The 14,805-nt window shown below is 37.9% G+C and overlaps 1 protein-coding gene across 1 annotated transcript in view; it reads left to right on the plus strand.

Annotated features, from left to right (window-relative positions):
* Positions 1-14,805, plus strand: part of GPR149 (G protein-coupled receptor 149) — a 63,351-nt gene that overhangs the window by 5,375 nt on the left and 43,171 nt on the right. The window contains exon 3 of the mRNA XM_023733874.1: positions 2,896-3,350. Within this exon, the coding sequence (XP_023589642.1) occupies positions 2,896-3,350 (455 nt within the window). The remainder of the gene's footprint in view (positions 1-2,895; positions 3,351-14,805) is intronic.

The following is a 14,805-nucleotide window of genomic DNA, read 5'->3' on the forward strand; positions in this document are numbered from 1 at the left end:
GGAGGCAGGAACTCTAACGCCTTTAAGGCTGTCCTCCTTTAAATAAATCAATTTTTTTAAGTATAATTTCTCTTGAAATCAGTCCATTCAGCCAGAGTCATTGAGTTGAGGCCATCCTGTCAAAATCCATCCCTGTCACACCAGCCATGCTTCCTATGGCTTGTTTCATTCACTCATTCATTCACTCACTCACTCAACAAAGATTTATTACAGGAGTGGTCATTATGTGTCTGGCAGTGTACCACAAGTTCAATAAAGAACACAAGTTACCACCTCATGGCCTGTGAGCTGAAACTGGCTCAAAGATGTGGTTTTATCACCCTCACAGTTATTTTTACCCAATTTTAATTTTGTGCCAAGATCTTAAGATCAGATTTTACATCAAAATCCAACACTTCTGGGCTGTCTGGAAAAATATGAATAGCTGACAACACAAGTCCCTCAAGGTAACAATTGGCTGCAGTAGAGACGCCTGCTTTAGGTAGAGGGGAAGCTCTGCCCATTGTCACTGTTTAGACCTGTTGTTGTTGTCATTGGATGCCACTGGCAATATCAACATTACCTGACTGGCCCCTACAGACATTTGAGTTTTTCCACCCTTGTTTCATAAAAGAAGAAGGAAGAAGAAGAGGAAGACATGGTCTTTGCCCTCAAGGAGCTTACAGATGGTCAGCTGTAACTCCAATACTGTTGTAAGCTATTGCCTCTCCTAGTAACCTCGGTCAGAATCTACCTTTAGAGTTAAGGTAACTCACTAACAGGGAATGTTTTCCTTGGTTACACTTCATAATTCATGTACCTCCTGAGTCTTAACAACAGCACATTCAAGCCATTCTGCTTCTATTGACACATTTCTCCCATGGGTCTGGTTAGCAATAAAGCAGTTTTACATAGTGGTTAATAACTATAATTCTGGATTCAGTTAGCTTTAAACTCAAATCTGTTTACCAGAGAGATAATCTTAGGTAGTTTCCTCTACAGCCTCACTCTTCTCATCTCTAAAATAGGACCAATAGACTTGTTACTGTGTGGAGCTGTCAGTGTGTTAAATGAGGTGATCTGTGGGCAGTATCTGGCTCGAGGATGGTCTGTCTCCCAGTGCTGTCTGTCACAACTCCCCTGTCTTCTCACAGCCTATCTCAGACTGCCTCTTCCTCCTCATGATGTGGAGGGAAATTCTCATTCACATTCTGCACATTCCTTCAAAAATCTGACTCAATTTTCCTTTACATATTTCATAGTTATAATATACAGCTAATAAAATATATAGCTATAGACGTCAATTATTTGTATTGTGGTAAACATAGACGTAACAAATTGTTTGCTTTTGCAACATTCTCCACATGTACCATTCAGTGATATTAGTTATAGCATGTTGTTATTTTTTCAAATTTCATATCACAGAATTGGGATTTCATTTAAGTTATTTTTACTGACCCTGAATTGACAATATGTCACTTCATATCTTTTTTTTGGAGAAAGGAGAAATCAGTCAATAATTAAAACATTATTTCTTCCACCTTTCATGCTGTTAAAGTAAGTTAAAAATCCTAATTTAATTTTAATGGGCTATATTACTAGAAAAAGTAAGTAGAAATATAAATGAAACAGTGTATAAAAATGAACATATCTGTTTCTATTTTTCCATTCTCTTTGAATAGAAATTCTTCTTGTTTGTATGCTGAGTCAAACAACAATGAATACTTCAAATTATATTTTTCAGGCAGCAGAATTGGTTTGTAAATCTCCAGTTCTGGGAACATTTCAGTAATAGAATCAGCATGTGAAAGGCATTAAGGTTACTGTAAAAAGAATCAAAATTTACCTATTTTTCCCATAGAAACTATGTAAGTTTTCATAATTTTATCCACCAAGGATAGCTAAATGTCTGGTTATAAAACACAGAGCTATCAAGGTAGAGAATCTGTCTGAAATGAGCCATGTCTTGAAAGATGAAAACCAAAACATTAAATTACACTTACCCTAGCACCATGATATAACTTCATTCTTAATATTTCAAAATTATGTAGGATTTAGTGACATTCACACACACAAGAAAATCACTTTCTGTCACAGCCTCATTTGTTATTCTAATAAGACTTTGTACCAAATCCACCAATTAACAGTATTATATTTAGGATACCATCATATTTCACCTGATTTAATCATAAAAAGTTTTAAGCACTCCTGGCTAAATTCATCTGTCATTAATCAGCTTTACAGACATGTCATAAAGTGTTTCAGTTCACAGAAATATAAATCCATTCACATTTTTTATCAATATATTCTAAATTAATTAGTATCTGAATGTAGGCATTATTTTAAAAAGTTTAAAAACTGTATTACAGCATAATTTCTTAATGTATGCACTTATAAGCATATAAAGGTTAGGGATAGTATGCATCAAAATGTTTAAAGCAATTATATCTGTTGGTGGTGTTCTCAGCATAACATTAAAGTGATTCATAAATTTATTTCTAGCAAACTAAAATTTATAAACGATATATTTTACCCCAAAATTAAAAAAAAAAAAGTTCAGAATAATAGGTAGACTGAAAAAAGTACTAAAATTGAAGATATTTGAGAGTCTCCTTATTTATGGTTTAAATATTTAAGTTCGATAAAACTACTTTAAACACTGAAAGGCTCCTTGGGATTGTATGTATTCCAACCCCCTCATTGTGCAAATTAGAAAAATTCGGAGTAATGGGATGACTTGCTTTTGTGGGCCATAATTGCTTCGCATAATTGACAAGAAGTAAGTGAAGGCTATTTTTAATTCACGGTAATCAGGTTGAATGCACTTTCCTACTTGTATTCACTGTGTATTTTCCACTGTTGTTTACGTGTATCTTACCAACCATGGAATTTTTGTTTTGTTTTGTTTTCACTCAGCCAAAAGAAGCTTTGAATTCAATCTATCATTCCAACGAAGTTATGGAATTTATAAAATAGCACATGAAGATTACTATGAGGATGATGAGAATTTTATATCCTATCACAATCCGGTACACTGTGAGTGTGAAACTACAAAGGACTCCCGGAGAGACATCCGCAACGTCTTCAATGCCCTCAAAGTGGAAATCAGCACCACGCCCTCTGTGGACAGCTCCACCTTGAAAGGAATCAACAAGTGCACGAATACTGATATCACGGATGTGAAACACTGTTCTGACAAAGACAAGGGCGTCGACCCACTGTTTTCTGACCAAACAAGAGGTGGCATTAACTATGAAGACACTGCCTTTTTGGAAGGGCCAGAAAGAAGACTTTCTCATGAGGAGAATCAGAAACCAGACCTTTCAGACTGGGAGTGGTGTAGGAGTAAGTCAGAAAGAACCCCTCGTCAGGTACAGTAAAGTTGTTCTTCCTGTGAAATTAAAATGAGACCAAATATGATAGGCATAAAATAATGATCTGTTGCTTATTTCATTCAATCAAGTCCCATGTTACACACACTTCCCTCAATTAACTTCCAGGATGCTAAATTTTATTTCAAAGTGTCTTTGGAAGGGCTTTTTAAAAATTAATTATACATTTCCATTCAAAATGTACACATTTTAGAATTGGCAGAGTTAAACAGTATCTTTGAGAGGGGTAGGGAATTCTATTTTAACCTCAAGTAATCTGCTTAAAATCAGAGACGCTTAGAACTTATGTTTCCAAATAGTTAACTTTTAGGTTTTATTTCCCCTTCCCTGTCCAAAAAGTATCCCACAGGTCCCCAAGAGAGGTTCCTCTTTTAAGTAAAGGCAAATATTTATACAACCAGCAGCAAGAAGGATAGCCTTGCTGCAATTATACCAGCTAGCCTGCCTGCCATCCTTGCTAGTACTGGTCCCTCCACTGCCCAGCAGGGAAACAAAGATCTATTCCAAAGTATAGTCAGCTTGATGAGGCTTCCCAAGGCCTGCTACATGCTCATCCCTTTGAGAATGGGGGAACGGTTTTGTAAGTTTTACAAAGCTGAAAGAATTTGCACCTGAATCTTATCTCATTCTCTTCTAGATTCTAGCCTGCCTAGAGTGATGAGGGATCCTTCTTATGTTATTGAAACTGCAGTGTGGCACTGATATGAGATTGTTCTTTCCTCCAGACTCTCATATCTGATAATTAAAGATGCCCTTGCTTTGCAAACTATTGATTTACTAGTAAGACAGAGCTTCTTGCTACATGATGTAATGAAAACCAGAGTTCACTTGTACTTGGTCTCTGAAATCAAAAACATAATTCTAGAAATATTCTCCTAGGAACAATGCATTTATTGATCGAAAGCATGAACATATAACACCAACTATGAATATGAGAAGAATAATCTCAGACTTCATTTACTCTCTCTGATTAAATTAAAGCCACTAGTCTCATCCTGATAGCACCATTTAAAAAGTTGAATAGTAAACCCGAGCAGGCAAAATATATTATTAGAAATAATAATTGTGCATATTAGTTTATTATTAGGAATTTCAGAAAAATGTCACTATTTGCCATAAATTGAATAGTGCAGCAGTAAGTGGAGTTCAAAGGACCCCAGTACTCAGTACTTTTAGAACAATATGGTACCCCAGCTAAGAGGGGAATCCCTACAATTTCATCATCAGTTTGTTCCCAAACGATATAAACCTCCTGGTTTTCTTCTACTTAAAAATCAAATAATATCCATGATAAAGCATTTGTGTTTGTGTGTGTGTGTGTGTGTTCCAATAACCTGCAACTACCCTATGTGCCACTGCCCTATCCCTTCCTCATGCTTACCCTTTAGGGGCTCCAGATACACTGAATATTGCTCATGCTCGTGTTTTATTATTTTATCACAAATACATGCACTTTGAAAAATATGTGTTTAGTTTTGCTTACTTTGAGCTTTCTAAAGATGTTGTCATGCTGCACCTAGTCTAGGACTTGCTTTTTTTCACACACAGGACTTCATTTGACTCCATTTTCGCATTTATTTTGTCAAAGCATTGGGAAATACAGCCCTCATTTAAAGTCCTGGTTACCGTTTGGCAAGTGTGACAGTTGACATGTGGAGAAATCAGACAGTGTTAATACAAAGTATATTGTCCTGTGAGAACGAAGAAGCACTACCTACCCCAAACCTCTTTAAATCAAATAATACAATAATATATGAAAAATACAAACCTTTGATCCATCCAGATATCTTCCAACTACAGAGATTTGCTTATTGAGTATTAATATTCTGAGACTTCTATGATGAGCAAATAGTTCATGAAAAGGTGGCTGTGAAAAAACTGATGAGGGGAAAACAGGGACTACAGGATTCAGGAAAGAAAAAAAAAATCGCATTTCCAGGCACTGAATTTAACTGAAATTAAATGAAATGCTATCATAAATTGTAAAGGCGACGTAAGAAATCCTTAAACCATGGGATGATATTGGTATAGCCTTTTCCTCAATAAAAGTGCCTATAGTCTTTAAGTATAACATTGTAACAAAAATACACTTAGGGCTGAAAAGCTGATGAGGACTCTTCCTATGACCAGAGACAGGTTTGAACTCCTACCCCAGTCTTCAGTAGCGCACACTTCTTAAGAGCAGATCATGATTTAGAAAGCATTTTTATTTTCATCCTTTCTTCCAAGTGCCTTCTTTGCCCTTAAAGCAATGTTAACCCACAAATTTTACAGTAACTGTCATAGACACTGCAGTTGCTCTTTGAAAACACTTTCTCTTTTGATTTTCTATGTTTTTTGCTTTCAAATATTCAGGCCCAACTTATCAGCTTGTAGCTAATGGTACTTTACTGAATAATGCATGTTCTTTGTTCCTAGACATTAAAAAAAGGGAGGAGGGGAGGTTTGATTTCAAATATATTTAGTAAGCTCTATTTTATTTTTACAATACACATTGTTGAACTTTTTATTAGATCTTATTTTTACAAGAGCTCATTTTATTAGAGCTTAGACTGGCAAATGAGTTCTCTTGTTGAAAGATCCTAGTATGAGTGACAGTATACAATAAAGGAGAATGAATGACTTCAGTAAGTTTAAATGTGACCCAATGAAATTTATCAGAGTTGAGAATGTTAGTAAGACTGAAGTTCAGTGTTAAATCTGACCATGCAGTCACCTCATTTTGGACCTCTAGTAGGTAGAATCCTAAGTGGTCCACCACCGAAATATTCGGAGGGGACAGCCAGAACTAACAGAGTTCTTCAGTTACAGAGGTTTAATGTGGCAGCCACGGTATGACTTCGTTTCTGAAGTGAAATGATACTTTTCCAGAACCCAAAAGTTCTGTCATCTATGAAAAAAAATTGAACTTATAATAATTTAGTGGCTTGTAAGTTTTTCTTTTTTAATACTAAGCTCATCCAATTACCCATGGATTCCTTCTCTCTCTCTTAATGTCTTATCGTAAAGTTTTGGAAACCACTCATGTATTATCGTAAATCAGAAACAAAGATATACCATAATTATGCTCCTTAAACCCATTTACAATCCTATCATCATAGTATCTGAAAGGGGAAAATGCCCTCCTCTATGCCAGGAGCCCTGGTGGTGCAGCAGTTAAGCACTCAGCTGCTATCCAAAGGGTTGGCAGTTTGAATCCACCAGCTGCTGCTTGGAAACCCTATGAGGTAGTTCTACTCTGTCCCATAGAGTTGCTATGAGTCGGAATCGACTTGATAGCAATGGGTTTGGTCTTTATGAGTTTTTTTCTATGCCAGTAGAATACAGAAAAACAGATTCTGAAACAACCCCTTTCAAATGAAAGACAAAGCAGAGGGAAGTGATTGTGTTTGAATCTGCTATACAAACCACTTAGCTCAAGGGATGGATGAAGTCTACAAGAACTCATTTCCTGAGAATAAAGGACATTTCATTTCATTTAAAGGAAAATGTTTTAACTATTTAAAAACAGATTTACCAATCAAAGTTACATTGTGTTGTTTGCTAAGAGTGTTCAGTGGCAGCATTTGTTTCTATGATCTTTTAAAAATATTATTATTTCTTTAAATAATTTTCATAGAAAACTACAGAGACAAAAGATCAGCTAGACTATTTTGGGTCCTTTAGAGTTCTCGATTTTTAATGTGCGTACAAATCAAACAGTAATCTTGTTAAAATGCATATTGTGACTGAATAGTTCCCAGGTGGGGTCCAAAATTCTGCATTTCTAACAAGCTCCCGGGTGATTCCACCTGTTGTTGTTGTTAGGTGCCCTCAAGTCAGTTCTGACTCATAGTGATCCTACGTACAACAGAACGAACCACTGCCCAGTCCTGCGCCATCCTCACGATCGTTGTTATGCTTGAGCCCACTGTTTCAGCCACGGTGTCAATCCATCTCATTGAGGGTCTTCTTCTTTTCCACTGACCCTCTACTTTACCAAGCATGATGTCCTTCTCCAGGGACTGGCCCCTCCTGATAACATGTCCAAAGTATGTGAGATGTAGTCTCGCCAACCTTGCTTCTAAGGAGCATTCTGGCTGTACTTCTTCCAAGACAGATTTGTTTGTTCTTTTGGCAGTCCATGGTATAGTCAATATTCTTTGCCAACACCATAATTCAAACGCATCAATTCTTCTTCAGTCTTCCTTATTCATTGTCCAGCTTTCACATGCATATGAAGTGACTGAAAGTACTGTGGCTTGGGTAAGGCACACCTTAGTCTTCAAGGTAACATCTTGGCTTTTTAACACTTTAAAAAGGTCTTTTGCAGCAGATTTGCCCAATGCAATGCATCCTTTGATTTCTTAACTGCTGCTTCCATGAGTGTTGACTATGGATCCAAGTAAAATGAAATTCTTAACAACTTCGATCTTTTCTCTGTTTATCATGATGTTGCTTATTGGTCCAGTTGTGAGGACTTTTGTTTTCTTTATGTTGAGGTGTAATCCATACTGAAGGCTGTGGTCTTTGATCTTCATCAGTAAGTGCTTCAAGTCCTCTTTGCTTTCAGCAAGCAAGGCTGTGTCATCTGCATATCGCAGGTTGTTAAGGAGTCTTCCTCCAATCTTGATGCCCCGTTCTTCTTCATATCGTTCAGCTTCTCAGATTATTTGCTGAGCATACAGATTGAATAATCTGATTGAAAGGATACAACCCTGACGAATACCTTTCTTGACTTTAAACCACACAGTATCCCCTTGTTCTGTCTGAACAACTGCCTCTTGATCTGTGTACAGGTTCCTCATGAGCACAATTAAATGTTCTGGAATTCCTATTCTTCGCAATGTTATCCATAATTTGTTATGATCCACACAGTTGAATGCCTTTGCATAGTCAATAAAACACAGGTAAACATCTTTCTGGTATTCTCTGCTTTCAGCCAGGATCCATCTGACATCAGCAACGATATCCCTGGTTCCACGTCCCCTTCTGAATCCGGCTTGAATTTCTGCCAGTTCCCTGTCAATATACTTGCTGCAGCCGGTTTTGAATGATCTTCAGCAAAATTTTACCTGCGTTTGATATTAATGATATTGTTTAACAATTTCTGCATTCGGTTGGATCACCTTCTTTATTGAAACAGGCATAAATATGGATCTCTTCCAGTCGGTGGGCCAGGTAGCTGTTTCCTTTGGAAGATTGGAATGTAAATTTTTTTATTTCTGGGTACATCCATCTAGTTTGGGTGGTTCGTTCATAAATCACCGTTCAGAGAGCTGAAAATTGTTACACTGCTTTCTACAAACAGTTCTAACCTTTATTGTTTTTATAATTCTAAAAGTAGTAAATAACTATTATAGAAAATTTAGAAATTTTTCATAAGCAAAGAAAAGGCATCCAAAGTTAACTACTCTTTATCAAACTTTAGGCTCTTTCCAATGTGTATGTATTTTTATTTTTGACAAAAATGGGATCATTAGCATGTAATGTGGAATTTGCTTTTTTTCCAGTGAACAGTATAATTTTCACCTGATTTAAAGTGTTCAAACTCCTTGCGTGATTACCGGTATAGTTTAGAACAGCTCTTTGGAGTGTGGCTGAAAATGCATCCGTGAATGTAAATTCATTCTCAGGTTAAAGTTTTAGAAGCTGAAGCTAAGAGAATTTTGTTGTGAACTAACTAGAATATCTCACGATACAGTTGTGTGGTTCTCAGAGAGTGCACCATTTGTCGCAGTGAACTGAACTGAGCTAAATTTACATTTTACAAACTCACGGGGATAAGCACTGGATCAAAGCTTGGGTGAAATCCTATAATTCACCTCTTAGGCTGAGGTTTCCATTAGCATTCTCAAACAAATCTCAGGGCTTAAAGGGACCTTCCAAACCAAAAACCAAACTCGTTGCCCTGGAGTTGATTCCAATTCATCGTGACCCCATGTGTGTCAGAGTAGAACTATGCTCCATAGGGTTTTCAGTTGCTGATTTTTTGGACCTAGATTGCCAGGGCTTTCTTTGGAGGCATCTCTGGGTGGACTCAGACCTCCAATCTTTTGGTTAGTAGCGAAGCATGTTAACCTTCTGTGCCACCCAGGGTCTCACAGAGGGGCCTTAAAGGCTATATACTGCAGCCACCTGCTACGGCTTGAATCCCTTCTGCAACCTCCTGTTGAGTGATTCTCTCTTCTGGAACTCAAGTGATCGGGGGGAAAAAAGTCACTCAAGTGACTCACTACATATTTTTTAACTTTTTATTTTGAATTAATTTTAGACTTAGAAAACAGTTGCAAACATAGTACACAGCGTTCCCAATATATCCTCCTTCCAACTTCCACTGATGTTAACATATAACAACAATGCCATTATTAGGAAATTAAAAACTAATCTACAGACCTTATTTAAATTTCACCAGTTACCCTGCTAATGTCTTCTGGTCTGAGATTCTGATCCAGGGTTGCACGCTGCATTTGTTGTCATGTCTCCTTTCGCTGTTGTGTGCTGTCCAGTTGAATCTGACTCATAGCGACCCTATCGGACAGGGTAGAACTGCCTCATAGGGTTTCCAAGGCTGTCATCTTTATGGGAGTGGATTGCCAGGTCTTTTCTCCATGGAGCAGCTAGTGCGTTTGAACTGCCGACTTGAGCACTTAACCACTGCTCCACCAGGGCTCCTTCATGTCTCCTCCAATCTGTAACAGTTCCTGTCTTTGTCTGGCATGACTTGACACTTTTGAAGGCTACTGGCCAGCTTTGTTTTGTTTTTAGAATATCCTTCAGTTTATGATTGTCTTAAGTTTTCTAATGATTAGATTGAGGTTATCCATTTTTGGTAAGAATACCACAGAAGTGATGTTTGCCCTTCCTAGTACATCATATCAAGAGGTACATGATGTTGATCTATCCTATGATGGTGATGTACATTTTACTCGTTTGGTGAAGGTGGTATCTGCCAGATTTCTCCATCTAAAGCTGCTATTTTTCCCTTTGTAATTTATAAGCATCTTGTGAGAGACATTTTGAAGCTATGCAGATACTGTTTCTCACCATACTTGCACCCACCAATGTCAGCATTCGTTGATTATTTCTGCAACATCTTGTGGTGTTTGATTAGTGGTGATTTTCTATTTATTCCATTCCTTCTATATTTATTTTTGGAATTCTACTGTAAGGAAAAGCTTATCTTCTCCATTTATTAATTTATTTATATAAATATGGACTCATTTATTTTATTCTACAGGCTATAAGCTATATTATAATTACTTATTTTGTTACTCCAGTTGTCCTGGAAATTGCTATTGGGAGCTCATTCAAATTGGTTCCTGTATCTTTTCAACATGCCACCACCATCTTTTTTAGCCCTTCCTAACAGCTCAAGATATTCCAGCCTTATCTTATATTTTCCTTGATCCATACCTTAAATCAATGAGCTCTAGCTTCTAGATGTTATCATTAGACAGGGCTAGGAAATACATATATTTACACACACACTTCTATATTTACTTCTGTACCAAACTCTGTGTACATAAATAAATACCATGACTTTATACTGATAACCCCAATTTCAGTCAAATACCACAGGGTTCATTTGAGCTTTCCCTTTTTCCTTATTTTTAACTTCTTTCTTTGACGGTGAGAAAACTGGCTCTCATTACCTACAGTATATTCACTTATTTGCCCAATCCTGGTATGTGCATAAAGTATCTCAGAATTGCTCACACACACTCCTGTGAGGAAAATAATAGAGTACAATAGCTGTGTATAGTTCTATCTTTAGCCTTTCAGCATATGGTCAAAATATTATCTTCCAAATTACTGAGGTTTATTCTTTTCTTCTCCATCTCTTTTGTTTCATATTCCTGAAGGATAAGTAGGACTTGGAAACCCTGGAGGCGTAGGGGTTACAAGCTACTGCTGCTAACCAAAAGGTACCCAAAAGGTCCACAGTTTGAGTCCACCAGGTGCTCCTTAGAAACTCTGTGGGGCAGTTGTCCTCTGTCCTGTAGGGTCGCTATCACCTCAACAGCAGTGGGTTGGGTTCAGCCATGCAAAATGAAAGAGAACATCGTACTGGAAAGATCTCCCAAAGCCTATTTTTATTTTCTTTGTATAATTCCTTCATGTCTACAATTTTATAAGAAGAAAGAAAAAAGACAGACTGATATCCTAAGATATGTTTTCCCAAACCTACTCAGCTTTAAGTCTACTTCAAAGATATTCAGGGTTACCTATAAAACCCTTAACAACTAAGTGGAACTTAATTCCATGGCCTCAGGAAGGTGGTTTTACAACTTCTGATTCACCGCAGTAAAAACAAGGGGGGGCTCACTCAGAAATGAAGTCACCTTATTCCATACAAATAGCACTGCGTCATAAAGGGAGGCTCCAGGATTTCCACATAGAAAGAGCATCAGCATGGCAATCTTGTAGAAGGGAAGACTAGGGACTTCTCTTAAAAGTGGTGTTTGCATAGAAAGGTCACTGGTGTCTCGGTGGACTCCATTCACCAGGAGAGCTTGTTTATTGAAGTGCCTTAGGGAGCACCAATGAAGATTACTGGGGAGGATGCCCAGACGATCCCCTAGATTATCTCTTAGCACAACCACTGTGTATCACACAGGGGTGGATTAGCCAATAAGCAAGGTACACACGGGCTTACTTGTGCTTACTTACTAATCTGTAGTGCACAATTTCACATGGGTTTCACCACATCTTTGGTTAATGTATGTTTCACCACATCTCTGAGCCCGTATGTATCTTGCTAAGTGTAAGCCCATGCGTAGCTTGCTTACTGGTTAATCTGCCCCTAGTATCACCTGAAATATGATTTAAAGTAAGTAACATAACCTCCAACTCTTAATAAGCTCATAGGACTGCTGTGAGGGTCAGAAATCATGATATAAATGATATAAATGATTTCAAATACATCAAACTATTTATACATGTATATGATTATCATACAAAGGCAGGGAAACCTTTGGATATGTATATATGTCATACAGCAGGTGCTCTGTAATTGCTGTGGAATGAATGAATGTCAGTGAAAGCAACCGTCTGTTTCAAGCTGGAGTGTGGATGTAACTTAGGTATTTGTAATAGGGTTATTTTTCGGCTTCCTGGTAAAGAGAACTTACAGTATCAGATAGTAAGGACTTATAACAATTGTGCAACAAAAATAACCTTAAGCCATGTCTTCAAATACTTCTAGCAGTCGTAGCAGGGTAAAGGAACCATCAATCTTGGGACAGAAGAAAGGTGCCATCAAGCCTGGGAACACTTTGAGGGGTTTTAATTCCAACCTGGAGACTAAAGTTCTAGGAAGGTTTGGGTTCAAGATAGGACCTGAGAGATTAGAAAGAAGCATTCCAGGCTTAGTCTCAGAGTAAAGATATTTATTATTCCAAATGATGATTGTCATTTTTTAAACACTTGTGGGAGAAGATAGGTTATAGTGATGTTCTTAACTTCAAAATGGGAGCCCTGGTGGCACAGTGGTTAAAGTGCTCGGCTGCTAACAGAAAGGCCTGAGGTTTGGAACCTCCAGCTGCTCCCCGGCAGAAAGATGTGGCAGGAGGCTTAGGTGAAGACTTACAGACTTGGACACCCTGTAAAAACCAAACCAAACCCATTGCTGTCGAGTTGATTCCGACTCATCGCAGTTATACTCTGTCCTGTAGGGTCGCTATGAGTCAGAATTGATTCGATGGCAGTGCATTCGGTTTGGGTGTATCTTCAAAATACTAATTTTATAATAGTATTTATTTACGTTTTAATGTTACTTTTAAATAAGAATTATAGTTTTGTACAAAAATGGGAAAAAGTAGCCTGAATCCTTGGCAAGCTAGTCACATTACAGATTTGACCTCTGACTTGTCTTTAATGAGTTTAATCCCCAGAAAAGTAGCTTCTACAGGAAAACATTCTAAATCCAGGTAGTGAAATCACCTGAAAAACCAAAACCCACCAAACCTGTTGCTACTGAGTCGATTCTGACTTGTGGCAACCCCAGGTGTTACAGAGTAGAACTGCTCCATAGGGTTTTCTTGGTTGTGATCTTTATGGAAGCAGATCACCAGTCCTTTCTTCTGCAGTGCCACTGGATGGGTTTGAACCACCAACCTTTACGTTAGCAGTTGAGTGCAAACCCTTTGAACCACCCAGGTTGTACCTCAAACAAGCCAAATGCGAATCTCAGCAGGTTGGCTCTAAACCAAAAAAAAAAAAAACAACCATTGCTGTAGAGTCGATTCTGACTCATAGCAACCCTACAGGACAGAGTAGAACTGTCCCATAGGGTTTCCAAGGAGTGGCTGGTGGATTTGAACTGCCGACCTTTTAGTTAGCGGCCAAACACTTAACCACTGTGCCACCAGAGTATATTTTAATTCCATTTATTCCAATGAGCTACTTTGGTGGAGAACCACTAGTTTGTACCTTACAAACCAAAGTTATAAAGTAATGAGAAAAAATGTCCTGATCAGAATTAGATCCCTTTTTCCTCCTCTTATTTTTATCGGAGTAAGCTTCAGTTCCAGGACTGGGATGAGACATCTTTACATGCTTTAATCTGAGCAAGTGGTGAAAACCAAGCAGTGCTGACTTGGTCCAATCTTCCTTCAGTCTGCCAAGGCCATCAAGTGGTAACAAAAGTGAGCAGCACTCAACAAAAGACCGTGCTTCTTCTGAGTCAGCTCCATCACCGATGAGATGAGTCACGGCCACTTTTAATTATTCAAGATCTAAGGGCATATTTGGGAGTAGTTGGGCTTTTGAACTTGTCATCTCAGCCAGATTTCAATTTTTGTAATTATATTCTTCTTACCTCATTTTCCCATGATGTTTCAAGGTTGTGCTTTCTTTTCTTTCATTTTTAATTGCACTCAAAGCTCCCTGTTCTCAGCTGTGTGTGTACTGGGACACCATAATGGATTCGATTTGGGTACAAGTAGAAATAACAATTCTAAGTGATACATTTTGTGGCTTAAGATAAAAGACCATGAAAATAAATAAGAAAAATATCAGAGGCAGATGAAATGTATCCAACATTGCTGTTGATGTTGCTAGTTGCCCTCAAGTCCAGCCCCCATAAAGCAACTTTCTTTCAGAGTGACTCCTTTATTTCAAAGAGGCTGCAAGGCTTTTAAAGCTTTGCAGAAATCTTGGACCAAAAGAAAAACGATGCTTTAAATTTTCCTAATAATAATGTGAATTGTTCCTTGTATAGTACTTAAACACGTATAAAGAACTTTCACATGCGGTATGGTATCTAGTCTTCACTCCCTCTAGGTAGTCAGGGAAGAGGTTTTCATCTGCTTCGGTAGATAAGTAACTTGAACTGAGATTAGTATTCTAGTAAATGTTTAACAACCCGTTCTGTGAGGAAACACACACACACACACACACACACACACACACACACAGACACACACACACACACACACACACACACACACAC

Source organism: Trichechus manatus, unplaced genomic scaffold, assembly GCF_000243295.1.
Source record: "Trichechus manatus latirostris isolate Lorelei unplaced genomic scaffold, TriManLat1.0 scaffold00062, whole genome shotgun sequence".
Lineage (NCBI taxonomy): Eukaryota > Metazoa > Chordata > Mammalia > Sirenia > Trichechidae > Trichechus > Trichechus manatus.